The 21513-nt window shown below is 38.9% G+C and overlaps 1 protein-coding gene across 5 annotated transcripts in view; it reads left to right on the top strand.

Annotated features, from left to right (window-relative positions):
• CCPG1 (cell cycle progression 1) overlaps window positions 1–21513 on the top strand; it is a 45666-nt gene that overhangs the window by 811 nt on the left and 23342 nt on the right. For 3 of the 5 annotated variants that reach the window (XM_055437331.2, XM_055437335.2, XM_055437330.2), the window contains exon 2: window positions 19623–19691. In XM_055437331.2, the coding sequence (XP_055293306.2) occupies window positions 19632–19691 (60 nt within the window). In that variant the 5' untranslated portion in view covers window positions 19623–19631. Of the gene's footprint in view, window positions 1–19392; window positions 19502–19604; window positions 19692–21513 lie in introns of those variants that run through there. The other 2 variants (XM_088839624.1, XM_088839625.1) reach the window with 2 other exon arrangements.

The raw sequence follows: 21513 nt of genomic DNA, 5'->3' as shown, positions 1-21513 counted from the left end.
GTGGAATTGGTGCTGCTTCAGTCTAGCTTTAATTAAGAAATGGAATGGAGCCTTCTTGTAGCTAGACTAGGCAATTATTTTAGTACCGCAAATTTTAGGAAATTTGCCTCCAGTAAGGTCACATCTACTGAATAGTACTTGAAACGTCATTATTAGCCCATCACTTCTTTAGTGTCAAGTTTGAATCTTATTAGGCCCCGCATTTCTCAGGGGGCTATTTATCACATCTTGGACACTAGTGTGAATGGTTTACAATTTTCTACGCTATGGTCATAAAGGGGAAGGGAAGGGAGAAAGTGAGGGGATTATTTTTAATAATTTTTAATCCTTTACCCCAACCTAAGGATTGGCAAAGGATTCTAGTTAAAGAATCCATTAAAAATAGCTCTCAAATAGTATTTAAGGGTGTGGGAAATACTAGTTTTTAAATGAAAATAGGTTAGAAAGTAGTGTAATTCTAATTTTGTTTACTAAACTATAGAAGTGGTTATATGTCTTAGACTCAAAGGAGAGTCATAGTTAAAGTGATTAGATGATGCAACTACAATTTTTTTTTACACTTTCTAGTATTTTCCAAATTTTCTATAGGCAAAATTTAATTTTAAAAAAGTGATACAGATAAAGCAATTCCAGTTATGTAAACTCTTTAAACATTAATTTTAAAGAGCAAGTAACAACAACAAACAACATAGGCAGAGCCCCTGTTACTGCATCCACAAACTATGAATAACAAGTTTAAATGTAAGTTAGTTGTGGAGAAGTGACAAGAAATGCTTTGGTTGGACTGAAAAGGAAAACAAAACAAATATGACACATTCTTAGCATTTGTACATCTCATCTTATCTTGATCTGTTTTATTTTGGACAGTAAAATCAAAGACAAAATTCCTAACTTTTCTTCGGTTAAGGCAGTGCAGTCTTGATTATGCCTGTAACTCAAGGTGACAAAGCATGGGCATATAGCAGAATTTTTCATTTATCATTTGCCAGTGGAAATAAGGTTAAACATTATTATAAAATAGGGGATGTTAAGCTTGGTTTCACTGAATCATTTTAAGTACTGCGTTTGATACGCTTGGTATTTTGGATTATGTTTTTGTTTCATTTTCTATTATGAGTATGTTGGATATGGATGGTAAGTTGCATGTTTGGGCCACATTTTGTTTTCTGTTATAAAGAAAGGGCTGCATTGTTCTTTGAGAAGAATAGTCTGTGTATTTTTTGCAGTTATCAGTCTTGAAAAATTGGGGTTTACCTCAATTCCAAGTGTCCATTTATTGTTAATAAAATATCCATCCTAAAGCTCCCCCCCCCCCTTTTTTTAAACTGTAGAAGTCATACTTTGTTTTCTTAGATTCTTTTCTTTGGAGCATTATTTCTCTCCCCAAATTTCAGTTTCTTGTCAGTATTTTGTATTGGTTTGTGTGTTTTGTGCCCTGTGCTGGTTCAATACCTCATTAAAAATTTGAGTTCCTTTACAGGGCATAAGAAACATTCATAATTGCTTAACTTATCTGATTTACTACCTGGTTCTAGAATATAATATTGTATTTTTATGCAGGTTAAATATTTTAAAAATTATGTGAGTTTGAACTGAGATCTTAGAAGTAGTCATTTCTGACGTGTAAAGAATATGGACACAGTGTAAGGCCTGTTAAGCCCAGAGTATTTTAAAACAGAAAATGCAGACTCATCTAACAATGTAGAACTAGTAGAGGCTGAATTGTTTTTGTGTGTGGTTAAAGTGAGGAACTTGCCATATTGTAAGTAATAACTTATATTTTCAAGAATCTTCTTTCTGGGAGTTGTGCAGTTTTTGTTTTTTTATTATAAAGTTTTTTTGTAGTTTTTAACGGTTACTTTCCATTTATTGTTATTACGAAATACTGACTGTATTCTTCATGTTGTACAGTACATTCTTGAGCCTGTCTTATACCTAGTCATTTGTACCTCATTCCCTAACCCAGTATTCCCCCCTCACTAGTCCTCTATATGTCAGTCTGTTTCTTTTCCTGTTAAATTCATTAGTTTGTTGTTTTTTAAATTCCACATATAAATGATATCATACCATATTTGTCTGACAGTTCTGCAGTCTTGATTAATTTAAAACAGTTAAAAAATAAGAGTTTGTTTCAAAGGTCATGTTTATTGTATCAGATGAACTTGAAAAAGAACTTAAGAGTTCTAAAGTGCAATTTAGCTCTATAATGGGAAGATTGCAACTAACTGATTTGATTTAGAGGATTTTTTTTAAAGGGTATTTAGTGTGTGGAAACCGGTGTAAGGGTTTTCTGAAGGAAGTATTAGTATTAGCAGGAAGTCAGAATCTAATTTTTCTTCAGTATTTGCCCATGAAGCACTTTCCTAAAATCTTACTTCTGGTTCATGTTGCCAGCATGATGAAATGTGAAAAAATAATTGGATTAGGAGTCAGAATGTTTAATGATGTTGACAGTAATTCAGTTATGAATCTGTTGTTTCCAATTTTATGTTATAAATAACAGCCATTGCCACACTTCATGGCATATTCATGAAAATCAGATCTGATATAAAAATCATATTACTTTGTGTCAGAGTGATCTACCAATGCAAAGTATTATTGGCTTTCATAAGTAACATTTACATAAAGCATGTTATACATTTGAAATGTGATGACTTAATGTGATACACACTTTTGGCTGAGAAGTTTGATGGAAAAAAGTCAAATGAGATCTTCATTTGACTTTTTGGTAGTGCTTTTTGCCGTTTACTAGGTTCACGGAAACCTGGCCCCTTTCCTGACTGTGACTTTGCACTCTGCCGCATTAAAGGTCCTGAAATTGCAGTGTGCTTTTATGGTTGGGCCTTTAATTTTGGTTTTGAATTATTTTAATTGCGCATCTAAAGTATAAGGAAGATCATCAGTGTGACTTAACAGTAGGAAGTGAATACTGTTTTTAATGTTCTAAAACAGTACTGTAAGTTGATTTCATGAGTAGTAAGCCTACATTGAATGTCAAATCCCAGGTCTTCCCAGAGATGCCTGACGTGTGTAAGCATTTATCTTTGAGGGAGAGGAATAGTTTAGAGCTTAGACACCTCCTTCTGGAGCCGTCAACCCTGTCTGTATCTGACCATTGAGATTAACATCAAGTTTGGTTGACATACAGAGCATTCAAGTAAACAAGTCTCTTAGAAACTTATAAATCAATTCTGAGGACTTTATGAGAACAAATATAAGTGAAAGTAACAGTGGAGGTATACTTAATTGTCTGTTATATACTTTAAAAAAATGGAAAATGATAAAAATATATAAAATCTCTTTGGGGACTTCTCTGGTAGCCCGGTGGTTAAGACTCCGTATTTCCACTGCATGGGGCATGGGTTCCAGCCCTGGTCGGGAACTAAGATGCCACTTGCTGCTAGCGTGCCCCCCAAAAATAATCCCTTTGTTTCCCATCTTTCTGGCATTTTTTTCCCAACAGAAAAGTAGAAGAGTAAAAAAAAAAGTAAAAAAAAATTATGACAAATTATCTTTTTGTGGAAAGTATGCTAAAAATAATAGATATATGATTAATATACACATTTTATCAAGTAAAAACTTTTTTTTTTAATTGAGAGCAGAAGAAAACATCAAGCCATATAGTTTTACTTATTTATCTCTGCAAAGGGAAAAGGAGCCACCAGGGACTTAACAGTGTCCAAGTGAGGGCAGTATGGAGCTAGTAAAGCTTTTAGATTTACTCTTGGCTCTTTTAGCCTTTTCCAAAATTAAGATGTAACAGTTCTGGAAAGTTAGGATTCTTCTCGGAGTTGGAAAACCTGATGGAAAGGATATTTCCATATTAACAAGTATCATAATTTCCTTCCAGCATTTTGAATTCATGTTGTTTACTACTTTATTTCAAACTTTTTATCCAACGGTGTAACTTCTTTTCAGTTCAGTCGCTCAGTCCTGTCCGACTCTTTGAGACCCCATGAATCACAGCACGCCAGGCCTCCCTGTCCATCACCAACTCCCGGAGTTCACTCAAACTCATGTCCATAGAGTCGGTGATGCCATCCATCCATCTCATTCTCTGTTGTCCCTGTCTCCTCCCACCCCCAATCCCTCCTAGCATCAGGGTCTTTTCCAGTGAGTCAACTTGTTGCATGAGGTGGCCAAAGTATTGGAGTTTCAGCTTTAGCATCAGTCCTTCCAACGAATACCCAGGACTGATCTCCTTTAGAATGGACTGATTGGATCTCCTTGCAGTCCAAGGGACTCTCAAGAGTCTTCTCCAGCACCACAGTTCAAAAGCATCAATTCTTCGGCGCTCAGCTTTCTTCACACTCCAACTCTCACGTCCATACATGACCACGGGAAAACCCATAGCCTTGACTAGACGGACCTTTGTTGGCAAAGTAATGTCTCTGCTTTTTAATATACTCTAGGTTGGTCATCGGAGAAGGCAATGGCACGCCACTCCAGTACTCTTGCCTAGAAAATCCCATGGATGGAGGAGCCTGGTGGGCTGCAGTCTGTGGGGTCGCTAAGGGTCAGACACAAATGAGCGACTTCACTTTCACTTTTCACTTTCACACATTGGAGAAGGAAATGGCAACCCACTCCGGTGTTCTTGCCTGGAGAATCCCAGGGACGGGGGAGCCTGGTGGGCTTCCGTCTATGGGGTCACACAGAGTCGGACACGACTGAAGTGACTTAGCAGCAGGTTGGTCATAACTTTCCTTCCAAGGAGTAAGTGTCTTTTAATTTCATGGCTGCAGTCAGCATCTGCAGTGATTTTGGAGCCCAAAAAAATAAAGTCTGACACCGTTTCCACTGTTTTTCCATCTATTTCCCATGAAGTGATGGGACCAGATGCCATGATCTTTGTTTTCTGAATGTTGAGCTTCAAGCCAAACTTTTCACTCTCCTCTTTCACTTTCATCAGGAGGCCTTTGAGTTCCTCCAAAGGGGATACTTCTGTCTTCAAATATGGCAGTAGTTGCTTTTGTTTCCCCATTTGAAGGATATTACATCATAAAAGGAAACTTGTGAAGAAATTGTATATTGACTCACTTCTTGCAGAATTTGTTCTGTAAATCAAAAAGTTAACCTACTGTATTATAACAGTATTGCTGCCTCTTTCTGGGGTGGATAAAGTGAAATTATTAATACTATTCCTATTGGAGATTTTTCTCCAGATGCCTGTCTTTAGCAGTAGATTTCAGTGTTTAAATGAAATTCACTCCATTAAAACTAGGAAAGCCTGTTTGCTGTGGAGTGGTTATCTTTGAATCTACTTAAAATGTGAATGTAAACAAGAGGAAGGACAGCCATTGGACCCACATCTTGATCCTATAGTTACTACACTGTGGACTCTTCAAAGCCCTGGGTTATGTTCTTTTTTCTCTAATATTAGTTTTCCACAGTAAACTTCCAATACCTCAGATATAAGTATTTTAAAATGATTCCCTTAAGTCCTTTAACTTGTCCTGAAAAGACTGGTCCTCCAGAAGATGATTAGATTTTGTTTCAGTTAGTCATTTGCTTAATATCAGGCTGATTTTTTCATTTTAAAAAATGTCCCTTTTCCTGCTGGTTCAGTCGGTCGCTCAGTTGTGTCCGACTCTTTGAAACCCCATGAATCACAGCACACCAGGCCTCACTGTCCATCACCAACTCCCGGTGTTCACTCAAACTCATGTCCATGGAGTTGGTGATGCCATCCATCCATCTCATTCTCTGTTGTCCCCGTCTCCTCCCACCCCCAATCCTTCTCAGCATCAGAGTCTTTTCCAGTGAGTCAACTCGTTGAATGAGGTGGCCAAAGTATTGAAGGTAATAAATAGCTTATTGAAATTTAGCAGACACATTGCATGTAATTTTAATTTTTTAGATTTGAAATATACTCTTTAAAATTTTAATTCATTTAATGCATATAAATTAGTGTCAGTAGGGTTTATTTTTCTTTAACGTATTAACCTGTTTAATCTTTGTTCATCATTTAGGTGTTAAAGTAATTTTGCTTCTCTTTGTGTATCTTTGCTAGTAATGTTGAACATTTTTCCTTATAAGCTATTTTAATGTCTTCTATAAATTGCTTACTCATGTTCCTTGTTGAATTTTCTATTCAGTTTTAAACCTTTTTTCTTACTGACTTCTGGTGTATTTTAAATGTTTTAAAAACTCTGTTATATATATGTTACAAATATGCTCAGTATATAATTCTTAATTATATGACTTTTAGCAAATACGTTTATGATTTTTGTACAATGGAAAACTTCTCCTATATGGTTTCTAGGTTTTGTGTAAAGCCTAGAAAAAGATTATCTTTAAGATTTTAAAACTTTTCTGTTTTGAGTCTTTTTTTTTTTTTCCCTTGTGTTTTTATCTTACATGTTTAAATCTCTGGGCTGTATTTTTGCCAGGCGGTCTTAAGGTTTTATGAAGCCTTACATTAATAATGCTGTACTTGGACTAGGCATACTGGAGAAATGACATCAGTCTGAAAGCCTTTTGCAACATCACATTTATGAAGTCTAATTGAGATTATATTTTCTGAGTGATGCAATTTGGCAAAAAAAAAAAAAAAAGCTACGTGATTTACCCTTTTTGGGAGTCAGGAGAGAGAGAACAGTGAAATTTACTTTCTTTTTAAATTCAGAGGCGTTTTATGTGAAAATGGCTCTTCTCTTTTGCATCTCTTTCATCCTCTACCTTTCACAAAACCATAGAAAGCTTTTATGCTGTATGAGAATCCAAAATGTTAGCCAGTACTTGTTCCATATGCAGGATTGCCTGTGAGATCTTTTTTCTCTTGCTGCTGTTTGGAAGCAACTTTAGTTTGGTCTGTGCATGGTGAAAATATGCTGCAGGATTTATCTGCTATAGTTAAAATGCCATACAAAAACTCAGTCTATTTCAAGTAGAGAGTTTACTTGACCGTTCTAGCCAGTAAGCTTTAGGATTAGCTTTGCTAGTTCCTTTTTCCCCCCATAGCACAAAGGTCAGGCACTCCTTGGTTAGGCTTATTTATTGTCGGAGTTTGGAGGCTAAAATAAGGTTGACGTTGTAGGTGGGAAAAAAATATAAACTTCACTTAAGATGAGACTGTTTGGAAGACAGGAAGCAACAGAGTGAAAGGTTCCCTCCCCTTTCCAATGAACAGAACTGAAGACTCCTTAATTCCCCAAAGAGATATAGTTTTTGCCATTTACCTCCAGAGGTATTTGTCACAATACTTTTTAAAATGTGAATTTGTGCCAAATTACCATAAAGCATAGTGACAGTAACTGTTTTAGATGCTGCTTAGGCTGAAAATCTTGGGAATTTTTAAGCTTTTCTGTTTCAATCCGTTCGTTGTGGTGCTCAGTGATTTTAGTGGCCCTACCACACTTTTGAAAATAGGAATAAAAAAGTTCATAATTGTGCTACATTTAACAGAGGCAAGCTTAAGGGTGGAGCTGGACTTGAAATTAGACCTGTAGTTACATTCCTATTTCTGATCTTTTAATTCCTGATCTCAGTAAACATGCTTGTATGTCCTTTTCTGTAGATAAAATAGAGTATTAAGTGATTAAAGATGAGAGATTATTATGTTTGTATTGTATAACTTCTGACTAATAGAGAGCAGTTAAAATTTTTGAGCTATTATGAAGACATTAAAAATAAAATTAGAACTTCTTACCAGAGCTTTGAACTTAATACTAATTAGTAAAGTAACTCATGGATAAAAGTAATTGAAGCTGACATTAGTCAAGTTACACTCTGAAGTATAGAAGTTATGCTAATAAATAAATGCTGTACATTCAGGGAAAAGAGAGATCAGTGCGTCAGAAACATGAGGGAAAACTTCATGGAGGAGGACTGAGCCTTAAAGATAGAAGAAAGGAAGAAGGCAGGTATTCAGGAAGTATGACTTGAGTGGGTGGAGACACGGAGGATTGCAGTTCTTCCTCTGCTTGTAGCAAGTAGATGCCTCTGATCAGATGAGATGGTTCTGGAGGAGAGATCTCATCAACTGCAGTAATGGCTGGAGTCAGATAGTGGAACGTTTGGATGTCACCCTAAGGAGTTTGACTTTATAGTACAGAATTCTTATTCTCAAGGTCATGGAGAGAGTTTCTGCAAGGGAAGTTAAAAAAAAAATCTTAGCACTTGGGATAAGTATTATATGTAACCTGCAGTCAGTTTCATCATTGCCTATATTTAAGTGTTTTAGGGTGGTTGTGTGTGTTTAGGGAAGGACCAAGGACACAGTTGAAAAATGGCACTGTAGAAAGTGATGAGAGTACCATAGTCATTTAAACAGCATTGTTTTGGTGCTGGAATGTAGATCATTAGAACAGACCTGTAACTGATTCATAAATGTATGGGGCTGCATGTGACAAAGAATGGCATTTTAAATCATAGAATTAGGGACTATTTAATAGTTGAGATTATTTCTAAACTCACACTGAAAGGGAAAAAAATCCAAATTCATAGTTTAAATAGCTAAATGTAGAAGCTAAAATCTGATAAAATGTTTTATAATTTATAATTTTAATTTATAAAAATTTAATTGAAAAATTTAATTTATAGAATAATTTATTATTTTGAGAGGGAGAAAGACTTTCTAAAGCAAGGTGTAAAATATAGGTTATAGACAAAGACCCTATTCTCCGTCCTCAACATTTTACTACCTAAAAGTTAAAAACATATCTGTGATAGAAGCTATTAGTTATTTATTTTTGGCTGTGCTGGGTCTTGGTTTTTGCATGGACTTTCTCTAGTTGCTGCAAGCAGGGGCTATACTATAGTTGGGGTGTGTGGGCTTCTCATTGTAGTAGCTTCTCTTGTTGCTGAGCATGGGCTCTAGGGCTTGTGGGCTTCAGTAGTTGTGGCTCCCAGGCTCTAGATGCAGTGGTGCATGGGCTGAGTTGCTCCTCGGAGTGTGGGATCTTCCTGAACCAGGGATCAAATCTGTGTCCCCTGCATTAGCAGGCAGATTCTTTACCACTGTGCCACCAAGGAAACCCTGAAGATACTTTTTTTTAATTGAATTATTCTAAAAAAAAGTTAGTAGCAGATGAACTCATTGATGACCCAATTTTATTTATTTGCTCATGACATGATCAGAAATTAAAGATGGTTGTTACCTTTTGGTGAGGTTGTGGAGAAATAGGTACCTTTGTATGTTGGTGAAAGGCCTTCTCTAACAACCTTATTTAAAGTTCTGATCCCTCCCTACCCCCTACCCTCTGCATTGTTTTTCCCCCATTTACTTTATTTTTCTCCACAGTACTTTTCACCAGCTGACTTACTGTATCTTGTTTATTTCTGTAGAGTTGTTATTGGACAAAAAGGACTTTTAAAAGGTTTTTATTAGTTGGGATCTTGGGTCCTCTTTCCTTTATCCAACAAGGTCTGGTTTAAAGCAGGCATTTTCATATCCTTTTGGGGAGGTGAAAGTTCCAGAACCTTTGAAAAGCAGGATAGAAATAGGTTCCTGAAAGCTGTCTAGATTAACTGTCTCATCTTTGATCACATTTACAGTGCAGCAGCACTTTTGGGACCTTTGCTCAAAGCCCATTGGTTGGCTTCCTTTGGAATTGTAGACGTGTGGGAGAATAATGCCCCCATTCTTCTCCATAGTATCTAATTCTACAAGATACAGTAATGGAAATGGTACCTTTTTCATAGTAAAATGTAGCTACTCAGGAATGATGAGGGGCACCATCATATCAGGTAATATTCACTCCAGTTGTACTTTATTAGGTGAAATTAATATTGTTCCTGTTACTAGTTTTGACAGCTGCCACCTCAAGTTGTTTTAAAATTATGCCTTTAGTCTTTATCTCTCCTCTGGATTCAGTCCCCAGCTGCCTGCTTGATGTTTCAACTTGGATGTGATAATAGCTGTCTCAAATTTAGTATGTTCCCAACCAATTTACCTATTTTTTCATCACTTGCTGCTTTTAAAGTCTTCCTGTCTTAGTGGCCATTTTGTTCTAATATTTACTTAGGACAGGAGTCATCCTCATACCTTATATTCAATACATCAGGAAGCCCAGTTGGCCAATCCTTCAAAATACATGTATAATTTGTCCACTTCTCACTGTCTTTGCTACCGGTCTGGTCCAAACCAGCATCATCTCACCCGGATTACTGTTGTTGCTTTGCAGATGGTCTTCCTGCTTCTGCCTTTGCTCCCTCCCAGTGCTGTCCTCATGGCATCCAGGGTGATCTTCCTATTCCTTTCCTCAAAATTCTGTGGCTTTTAGTTTCACTCAGGTTAAAGTGAAAAGTCTCAGGATTTGTAAGGTCATGCATCATTCATCTCCCACTCCTTATCTGTCTGTCCTCATCTCTTCCCACTTTCCTGCTTGGCCACTTCTCTCTGATCACACAGGCCTCCTTGCTGTTTTTTAGAGATATGGGCTTGGTTCCAACCTTGTACCTACTGTTCATTTTGTCTCAAACACTCTTCCCCCAGTTAACTGCACAGCGATTCACTCACTCATTGAAATCTTTGCGCAAATATATCTTCTCAAGGAAGCTGTCCCTGATTATCCTTTCTGAAATTAAGCCTCTCCAACCGAGCGTTTCTGTTTTCTTTTCCCATGCTTTCTCTGTAGTAGGAAATACACCATTGAACACACAGCATGTCCTATAAATTTATGTTGTTTATTGGATGACTTCAGTGTGAAAGATGAAATGCATAGGAAAATTGAGATGAGTTTAATTCAGACTGTTGCAGTAGGGAGAAAGTTCATTTTTGAGGAGTATCTCATAAAACCAAGGAATTTTATGGAGACAAGTGAAATAAGGGGCTCAGGATGGGTGGAAGTCTAACCTGGGGTTTTTTGAGGGCAGGTTAGTCCTTTGCAAGTTAGCTGTTTGTCAGAACACAAAACAGGATGGGGACATTTCTCAACCTTCCTTGCTTTCTTGGAGCACAGGGCTCAGATAAAGTTTTACTGGTAGAATTTAAGCTTCAGGAAGGGAAGACTCTTATTTGCTTTATACATTGATATATTTTCAGTATCTTGCGTGTGATAAGAACTGAATAAATATTGAATGAGCATATGGATAAAGGAATGAATTTAAAATGGTACCAACTATAGGCCCATCTGCTGGAGAGCGTGATTATTCTAGTGAAGTATAATCCTTCTACCTTCAGTTCAGTTCAGTTCAGTCGCTCAGTCGTGTCCGACTCTCCGCGACCCCATGAATCACAGCACGCCAGGCCTCCCTATCCATCACCAACTCCCTGAGTTCACTCAAACTCATGTCCACAGAGTCGGTGATACCATCCAGCCATCTCATTCTTGGTCGTCCCCTTCTCCTCCCACCCCCAACCTTTCCCAGCATCAGAGTCTTTTCCAGTGAGTCAACTCGTCGCATGAGGTGGCCAAAGTATTGCAGTTTCAGCTTTAGCATCAGTCCTTCCAATGAACACCCAGGATCGATCTCCCTTAGAATGGACTGGTTGGATCTCCTCGCAGTACCTTAAGAAGCTTCATAAAGGAGATGTGAGAATTCGTGTAATAAATGTACATCCTAATATGACTAGTGAAATGGCAACCCACTCCAGTACTCTTGCCTGGTAAATTCCGTGGACACAGGAGCCTTGTAGGGTCCATGGGGTCGCAAAGAGTCAGACATGACTGAGTGACTTCACTTCACTTCATGCTATATTCTATATTGAAACCACATATTTGTAATGCTTAGTGTCAAATTCTCTTCCATAGAGTTCTACAAATCTTTCATGCTGTGAAGAAATGTTCCATAGGATTTCTTATGAAGTGAAAGTCACTTTCAATAATTTGTTCTGGAGGCTCTTATTATAAAGGAGTTTGGAGACTTTTGTCTTGAAGGCAGTGGAGACCAATTTTAAGTGATTGAGGGATTAAGTGATCAGGTTTATGTTGTAGGATAAACATAGTAGGGATAGCCTTGGGAAGGAGTAACCAGAGAGGAATTTGAAACTGTAAGCAGAGATCTGTTAGAGAATTGTCACTGTAATTGAAGTGAGAAATGATGAAATTGGATTAGGAATTGCATAAGGATTTAGACTTGGGTCAAGGCAAAGTTTTAGTTGTTTCAAATGTGCTGTGTTTAGAAGCTCAGTTGTGTTTAACTCTTTGAGACCCTGTGGACTGTAGCCTGCCAGGCTCCTCTGTCTATGGGGATTCTCCAGGCAAGAATACTGGAGTGGATTGCTATGCCCTCCTCCAGGGGATCTTCCCAACCCAGGAATCGAGCTCAGGTCTCCCTCATTGCAGGTGGCTTCTTTACCATCTGTACCACCCGGGAAGCCCATTTCAAGTGTTCAGTTCAGTTCAGTTCAGTCGCTTAGTCATGTCCGACTCTTTGCGACCCCATGAATCACAGCACGCCAGACCTCCCTGTCCATCACCAACTCCCGGAGTTCACTCAAACTCATGTCCATCAAGTCGGTGATGCCATCCAGCCAGCTCATTCTCTGTCGTCCCTTTCTCCTCCCGCCCCCAATCCCTCCCAGCATCAGAGTCTTTTCCAGTGAGTCAACTCATCGCATGAGGTGGCCAAAGTATTGGAGTTTCAGCTTTAGCATCAGTCCTTCCAATGAACACCCAGGATTGATCTCCTTTAGAATGGACTGGTTGGATCTCCTTGCAGTCCAGGGAACTCTCAAGAGTCTTCTCCAGCACCACAGTTCAAAAGCATCAATTCTTTGGCACTCAGCTTTCTTCACAGTTCAACTCTCACATCCATACATGACCATGGGAAAAACCATAGCCTTGACTAGACAGACCTTTGTTGGCAAAGTAATGTCTATGCTTTTTAATATACTCTCCAGGTTGTTCATAACTTTCCTTCCAAGGAGTTACCGTCTTTTAATTTCATGGCTGCAATCAGCATCCGCAGTGATTTTGGAGCCCCCAAAAATAAAGTCTGACACTGTTTCCACTGTTTCCCCATCTATTTCCCATGAAGTGATGGGACCAGATGCCATGATCTTTGTTTTCTGAATGTTGAGCTTCAAGCCAACCTTTTTACTCTCCTCTTTCACTTTCATCAAGAGGCTTTTGAGTTCCTCTTCACTTTCTGCCATAAGGGTGGTGTTATCTGCATATCTGAGGTTCTTGATATTTCTCGCGGCAATCTTGATTCCAGCTTGTGCTTCTTCCAGCCCAGCGTTCCTCATGATGTCCTCTGCATATAAGTTAAATAAGCAGGGTGACAATATACAACCTTGACATACACCTTTTCCTATTTGGAACCAGTCTGTTGTTCCATGTCTAGTCCTAACTGTTGCTTCCTGACCTGCATACAGGTTTCTCAAGAGGCAGGTCAGGTGGTCTGGTATTCCCATCTCTTTCAGAATTTTCCACAGTTTATTGTGATCCACACACTCAAAGGCTTTGGCATAGTCAGTGAAGCAGAAATAGATGTTTTCTTGGAACTCTCTTGCTTTCTTCATGATCCAGCAGATGTTGGCAGTTTGATCTCTGGTGCTTCTGTCTATGGGGTCACACAGAGTCGGACACAACTGAAGTGACGCAGCAGCAGCCTCTGCCTTTTCTAAAACCTGCTTGAACATCTGGAAGTTCACGGTTCACGTATTGCTGAAGCCTGGCTTGGAGAATTTTGAGCATGACTTTACTCGCGTGTGAGATGAGTGCAATTGTGTGGTAGTTTGAGCATTCTTTGGCATTGCCTTTCTTTGGGATTGGAACGAAGACTGACCTTTTCCAGTCCTGTGGCCACTGCTGAGTTTTCCAAATTTGCTGGCATATTGAGTGCAGCACTTTCACAGCATCATCTTTCAGGATTTGAAATAGCTCAACTGGAATTCCATCACCTCCACTAGCTTTGTTCGTAATGATGCTTTCCAAGGCCCACTTGACTTCACATTCCAAGATGTCTGGCTCTAGGTGAGTGATCCCGCCATCGTGATTATCTTGGTCATGAAGATCTTTTTTGTACAGTTCTTCTGTGTATTCTTGCCACCTCTTCTTAATATCTTCTGCTTCTGTTAGGTCCATACCATTTCTGTCCTTTATCGAGCCCATCTTTGCATGAAATGTTCCCTTGGTATCTCTAATTTCAAGTGTAGTTATCCTTAAATCTACGATTTTTGACCTGATGTTTGGTCGGTTTTGCTTTGTTGTTGTTGCTGTTGCTAAGTCACTTCAGTCGTGTCCAACTGTGTGACCCCATGGACGTCAGCCCACCAGGCTCCGCCGTCCCCGGGATTCGCCAGGCAAGAACACTGGAGTGGATTGCCATTTCCTTCTCCAATGCATCAAAGTGAAAAGGAAAGTGAAGTTGCTCAGTCATGTCTGACTCTTAGCGACCCCATGTACCGCAGCCCACCAGGCTCCTTCATCCATGGGATTTTCCAGGCAATAGTACTGGAGTGGGGTGCCAGGGTTTTGCTTATAACCATATAATTTTTGGTTAATGCTCTTTTCTGAGGTAGAAACAGGAAGAGCAGCAGAAAGATAATGTTAGTCTTGTTGATGCTGAGAAATCTACAAATAATCATCCAAAATACACTGGGAAAATCTGTAGCTGGAGATTGAGATAAGAAACTACCCTGAGGAATAAAAGGAAGCCTGAGTCTGGAACTTCCCTGGTGGCTCAGACCATCTGTAAGCATCTGCCTACAATGCGGGAGACCCGGGTTTGATCCCTGTATTGGGAAGATCCCCTGGAGAAGGAATGGCAACCCACTCCAGTACTCTTCCCTGGAAAATCCCATGGACGGAGGAGCCTGGTAGGCTACAGTCCATGAGGTTGCAAAAAGTCAGACATGACTGAGCATTTTCACTTTCACTTGAGTCTGGAAAAGGGTTTAAAGTTTATCATCTTCATAAAGTGTACCCTTAGCTTTATAACTTTAAGTTATTATTAGTAAGCCCCTCGAAGTGGAACAGGGGATGGGGTCAGGAAATGGTTCACAAAGTGATGCCTTAGCTGAGATAGAAGAGTGGGTACCGGAGTTTAGGTGAAAGTTAGGGGGTAGGAACTGAGATCAGAATATGCAGAGTGCCTGAGTTAAGAGAAAGCTAAGTTTTTTAGGTTACCTGAAAAGGTTAAGGGAAAAAGGAAGGAATGAAGAGGGGATGAGGTGCTAGAGACAAAACACTCGATATTTAAGGCCTGTCGACCCACTCCAGTAGTCTTGCCTGGAGAATCCCACGGACAAAGGAGCCTGGTGGGCTACAGTCCATGGGGTCACAAAGAGTTGGACACTACTGAATGACTTAACACACACATGAAAATCTTAACATTTTTAAGGAATGACAAAATACCGTTTTAAGCAGATAACTCTTTAGTGAGGAGCTTCGAATGCAATGGCAGTGTCAGTGAAAAAAGATGCACAGCTTAGAGTTTTACTTGGGACAAAATGAGGACTGCAACCTGAGAGACAGCACCTCAGATAGCTTTGAGAGACTGCTCCAAACAGGTAGTCGGGGAAGGTTGATACATAAGATTTTGGTGAAGGGGAGTTCAGTGCAATCAAACCCTTACTTTACTATCTAAAGACCTATTCCACCAGATTCCCTGGAGCACAGAGTGCCTCACTCCATCCTGAATGGCCTCAGAGGGTGTAATGTTAACAGTTGCAACAGCACAGGGTTCAGTCTCCACAAAGGCAGATGGCAAATTCCGTTGTTCAGTCACTGGCGGATGCTCTTGGCAAGTGCCAATTTGTAGTTGATAGAGGCTCTCAGAGTCAGTGTGTCTAGAATGGGGCTTAGACATTTACTTTCTAAAATTTTACAAAAGTAAAATTTGCACGCAAATTTTTGAAAACATCTAAATTAAGAGGGTTCTTTAATAGGGTTGTGATTTTTGCTTCTTCAGACTCTTGGAGTTATGGCCAGTAGGGAATCTTTTTTTCCTCATTTGGGCTAGATGTCAAGCTTATTCTTTCTCCAGGGCAAGTAAACAGAATTAAACAGGGATCTGATTAAAGTAGGCTCCTAGATTTGAGACGGAGAAGGCAATGGCAAGCCACTCCAGTACTCTTGCCTGGAAAATCCCATGGATGGAAGAGCCTGGTAGGCTGCAGTCCGTGGGGTCGCTAAGGGTCGGACACGACTGAGCGACTTCACTTTCACTTTTCACTTTCACACATTGGAGAAGAAATGGCAACCCACTCCAGTGTTCTTGCCTGGAGAATCCCGGGGATGGGGGAGCCTGGTGGGCTTCCGTCTATGGGGTCACACAGAGTCGGACACGACTGAAGTGACTTAGCAGCAGCAGATTTGAGAAATTTAAATATGATAAAAAGTCCCAGTTTAGCAATGTATGTAACTTTCTTTTGAAATCTTGTCTTTATCTCCAGAGCAATTAGAATTATTGATTGGTAAACAGATAAGTATCTGAGGACTATCTGTTTAAATGGAAATTACCTAGATAAGGGTAAGAGATACATACACATTAAATATCCCTGACAGGAAAGCCTGGTGTGCTGCAGTCCATGGGGTTACAGAGTTCAACATGACTGAGTGACTGAACTGACTGACTGATAAGGTCTGGTGTTTCTGAAGTTTTAGAAGGTTGCCTTGTGCAAGCCAGGATATGCACTGGGAAATGTTGAGGGGTGAGATGGAACAGCAGTGAGAAGATGGGCTACTGTGCTGTGCTTAGTTGTTCATTCGTGTCCAACTCTTTGCAAGTTCGTGGACTGTAGCCTGCCAGGGACCTCTGTCCATGGGGATTCTCCAGGCAAGGATATTGGAGTGGATTGCCATGCCCTCCTCCAGGGGATCTTCCCAACCCAGGGATCGAACCCAGGTCTCCCATGTTAACAGGCAGATTCTTTATTGTCTGAGCCACCAGGGAAGCCCAAGAATACTGGAGTGGGTAGCCTATCCCTTCTCTAGAGCATCTTCCCTATCCAGAAATCGAACTGGGGTCTCTTGCATTGCAGGTGGATTCTTTACCAGCTGAGCTTCCAGGGAAGCCCATGGGCTACTCAGTTCAGTTCCATCTCTCAATCGTGTCTGACTCTTTGCAGCCCCATGGGCTGCAGCATGCCAGGCTTCTCTTTCCATCACCAACTCCTGGAGCCTACTCAAACTCATGTCCATCGCGTCAGTGATGACATCCAATCATCTCATCCTCTGTCCGCCCCTTCTCTCCTACCTTCAATCTTTCCCAGCATCAGAGTCTTTTCCAGTGAGTCGGTTCTTCGCATCAGGTGGCCAGAGTATTGGAGTTTTAGCTTCCGCATCAGTCCTTCCAGTCTATATTAAGGACTGATTTCCTTTAGGATTGACTGGTTGGATCTTCTTGCAGTCTAAGGGACTCTCAAGAGTCTTCTCCAACACCACAGCTCAAAAGCATTCAGCTTTCTTTATAGTCCAGCTCTCACATCCATACAGGACTACTGGAAAAACCATAGCTACTAGAGGAGGTTCAGAAGTGGGGATTTGCAGAGGGAAGAGGGGCTTTCACATGGTGAAGAAAGAATGCCTTTTTAGGCTTCAGCCAGTTGTCTTAGTCTCAAAGCCCTGCCTACTTCTTGTTCTGTGTAGAGTGGTTTTTCCAAATACTCAGTCAGTTAAACCAAAATATCCTATATGTTCTCCCTTCTGTGTTTGATTATTCAGTTCTTTAAAAATCTTTCAACTTTGTCTTCTCAAATCTCTAACTCCTTCTCATCTTTTCTTTACCCTTTCCCCCTTTGTCAATACTGGTGAAATTTAGGTGCTCATCTTTTTCATGGAATATTGCACTGATTCTTTGTATCCCACAGGTCATTTTTTTTTCTGCCTTTGTTTCCCTAGTGCTTTCCTCATTCATTATCTCTTGGGAAATTTTTCCGTGTCATTTTGTTGTTGTTAATGAGGAACTGGACCTTAATTTCTTTGTGATATCTCTCAATTTAAAAATGTTTGCTATTCAGTTAAAAAACATGCCGTCTAGCATGACTGAAGTGACTTAGCAGCATCAGCAGCATGTCTAAAAACCTTACAACCTCAATTTGTAAAGCCTGCTTTGACCATTCTTTCTTCCTGCTAAGTTAACTACTCTGTGCAGTCTCATATGTTAATCTGTAACTTTTAAGCTGTTACAAAACAATTCACATACAAATAGTAACATCAGAAAGTTTGTTTTAAACTTGTGAAAACTGGTTCAACGAGAAATTGGGCCTTATGTAGTCAATTTAATAAGGAATGCGGAAATAAGATTGCTAAAATATAAAATTGGTTAATAGCCTATAGGGATTTAGACAGAGCCTTTGAGGGACAGTATTTTCTACTAGACAGAAAACATGTATTTCACTGTAATAGCTGTTTTGTTTATTTTACAGAGTTACCTTTAAATTTAGAAACTGCCTGGGCCCTAATTAGTTGTAAATCAAACAATCAGTTTACTTCAGGTAAACTTATTGTAAAACATTCTGTCTAGTGTGATATTAAAAGTCACACAATTATCTTTATGTCTTATTCTAGATTTTGACTAATTTATCTGTACTTATTTTGTAGTATTAGTGACTAGCCACCTCTCCATATCTTCTCTTTTTAAAATATTATTATAATAATTATTATTATTAAAATTTATAAGAGCTTTCAGAATCACTGATGAATGGGTTCATCTGTATTGTTTGCCCTGTTTTCATTTGTGCCTTAGTTCTGTATTATCTACAGTAGAGTTCCATTAATACACTAACTGTCAACTTGGATATAATGGATTCCCAGGATATAGGCAATAACAGAAACATTTATAAGATATGTATAGAAATAGCACTTTAATGAACTTAGTTTTGAAGTTTAAGTAGGAGTTTAGATAGCAAGGGAAGAATAAACCAGGTAAAGTGACCAGTGTGTTCTGATTTAGGACTTGAGTCTGTCTAGTCCTGGCAAAACAAGGAGATCCTCCTGAGCTAAAATAGTTAGATGGTCATATTGTGGAATGAAGGGGCAAGCTGGATCTGAAAGAAAATGTAGGATTTGGTCAGGCAGAGAAACAAAGGTGATGAAGAACTATCTGACTGAGGAAGTCAACAGTTGAGAGAATGATGAATGGGGAACAATCAGCTAGAGTTAAAGCCTATGTTATTGCCAGTTTCCACAACTTTCTGATCCACTTCTGGTCTTCTCGTGTTTTAATCTAACTGAAGCATTACCAACTTGGTTATTTTCTTAAAAACTGTTTTATCATCTTCCTTCCCTGCTTGAAAATATTAACTGCTTCGTGATTGATGACAACACAGTAGAATTCATTTTGCTTGGCCTTTTAACTCTTCCAGTTTCCCTATGTGGTTTCCTCAGCCATGATTTTCACAGTGCACAGTTCATTGAAAACATAGATTTTTACTCTAGCTGACTGTCCCCTAGAATGGTGAATTCATCATTCTCTCAACAGTTGACTTCCTCACAGTCCGATTTTTCTTCCTCAACTTTGTTTCTCTGCCTGACCGAATCCTACATTTTCTTTCAGATCCAACTTGCCTCTTCATTCCACAATACGACCATCTGACTGTTTTGGTTCAGGGAAATCTAAGTTTGGTTGTATTTGTTCATATTGATATGCAAACTTGTCCTGTCTGGTAAGTCTGTGGGTGGCTTGTCTCAGTTTCACCTGGGACGCAGTAAACCAGTCACATACTGTGCTGCCTATAGAATTTTTTAGAATGCTTTCCACATATCAATATGTTTTTGTATCTGTAGACCCGAAAAATGTCTGAGAACTCCAGTGACAGTGATTCATCTTGTGGTTGGACTGTCATCAATCATGAGGTATGTATTTAATATTTTTTTGTAAGGCAGCTTGTGGTATTATAGTGTTAATAATGATGTAAACTGGGTTCTTTGAAGGCCATTAGTTTTTTACATTTAAGAATAAGATTCCACTGATCTATAGCTTGGACATTTTCCCTCCTACGTTACATTCACTTCTGAAAACTCTTCATGAGGCAGCATCTTAATGTACATTGGTTTCCTCAACTTTGAGCCAGTAGGCAGATACTTATTGAGGGATTATTGGTCAGGCCTTGTGCTTTACTTATGTTCTCATATAATTTTAAGCAACCCTCTGTGGCATACATTTTCATTCTCATTTCATAGTTGAGAAAACCAACGCTTAGAGAGATTTAGTAATTTGGCCAATATTATAAAGCTAGAAAACATCAGCGAGTGCATTTAAACAGGCCAGAAAGGAGCATGAAGGACAGGTGTTTCACCTGTGTTGTGTTCGGTTACATTGTTATCATTGCAGAACTTCACAGGAAAAAAGACTGTGACTAGAACTCTGTCACAAAATGGATTTTATTACAGAAGTATGATGTTATATGACAGTATATAATAAATACTAATTTATTCTCTCACACTGGTAATATATGTTAATTACAGAAAAAATCATAAAATAGTGTGATAAATAGAAGCAAAAGGATAAAAATTATCTATACCTATATAATGTGTTAATGGATTTATCTATAGTTTTCCTGTTTTTTTCCAGCCTCTTAGACTTCACTTATTTTCCTGCATCAATAAAAATTTTAAATGGCATTTTTTTACAATTGCCCTGATAATTTAATGTTTAGACAATTGGTTAGTCATGTCTTCTAGACAACAACATTAACCAAACTTTCTGCAAGAAAGTTTTAACGTTCCTTAGCAGCTGTATTAGTTAAAATTGAGTGGTTTCTTTTGTTTCTTCTTCTTTTATTTTAAATAAATGGCTTTTCTATTTTTAATGTGTTTCTCCAAAGCTTAGATCAACTCTCATAGCAACAATTACTCCTTCAAGGATAATTAACAGTGTAGGAACAAGGCAGTTGTGGGAATTTCAGTGTGACATAAGAGAGCAAACCTCTCTGGCTTGTAGCCAAGTGTGCCATTTGGGTGTTCTGTAGTAGAGATACCTTGTCACAGAGTTGATTATCTTTGTACCTTTATTCCTCTTCCCTCCATATCTTGTTATCAGGTTCTGCTCTTTCTTGCTAATGTCTCTTATGTGTATTTCCTTTTTCTTTACCATTGCTACCTTTCTGGCCGAGGCCAGCACTGGTCTCCCCAGTGACTCAGAATTCAACCCAAACCTTGTGTCTGTTACTGCTGTTCTTCTGCCACTTCAGCAAGCCCAAAGTCTTACATTCAGAATTCTCTTTAGGATTCAACTCAAACTCACTCCTTTAATGAAGTCTCTTAGTTATGTTGAGTTACATGTTTCAGGAGAACTCAGACCTTTTGATTTCATGATCAGTAAACTATAGGAAGATTGAGGGAGGGATCTGGAGAGAGACTGAGTCATTTTTGGATAACTTATTTTGCTAATTAAGATGAGAAAAAAATCTGTTAAGATCCACTTTTATTAAAAAAAAAAACAATCTGACATGAAAGTAAAAACCTTGGAAGAATAAAGAAGAGTCTACTTTTACAGAGAACGTTTACTCTATTAGTGTAATGATGGTGGTGGTTTAGTCGCTAAGTCATGTCTGACTCTTGCGACCCTATGGACTATAGCCTGCCATATTAATCTATCAGATTAATTTTAATGCTTGCCCTTAAACTTTTTTAGTCAGATGTTGTAATGAGTAGTTATTAATATTTACTTGTGGCT

This window comes from Moschus berezovskii, chromosome 9, assembly GCF_049115385.1.
Source record: "Moschus berezovskii isolate FMDL1 chromosome 9, NW_MosBer_1.0, whole genome shotgun sequence".
Lineage (NCBI taxonomy): Eukaryota > Metazoa > Chordata > Mammalia > Artiodactyla > Moschidae > Moschus > Moschus berezovskii.
This window is presented reverse-complemented; position numbering and strand designations above follow the sequence as displayed.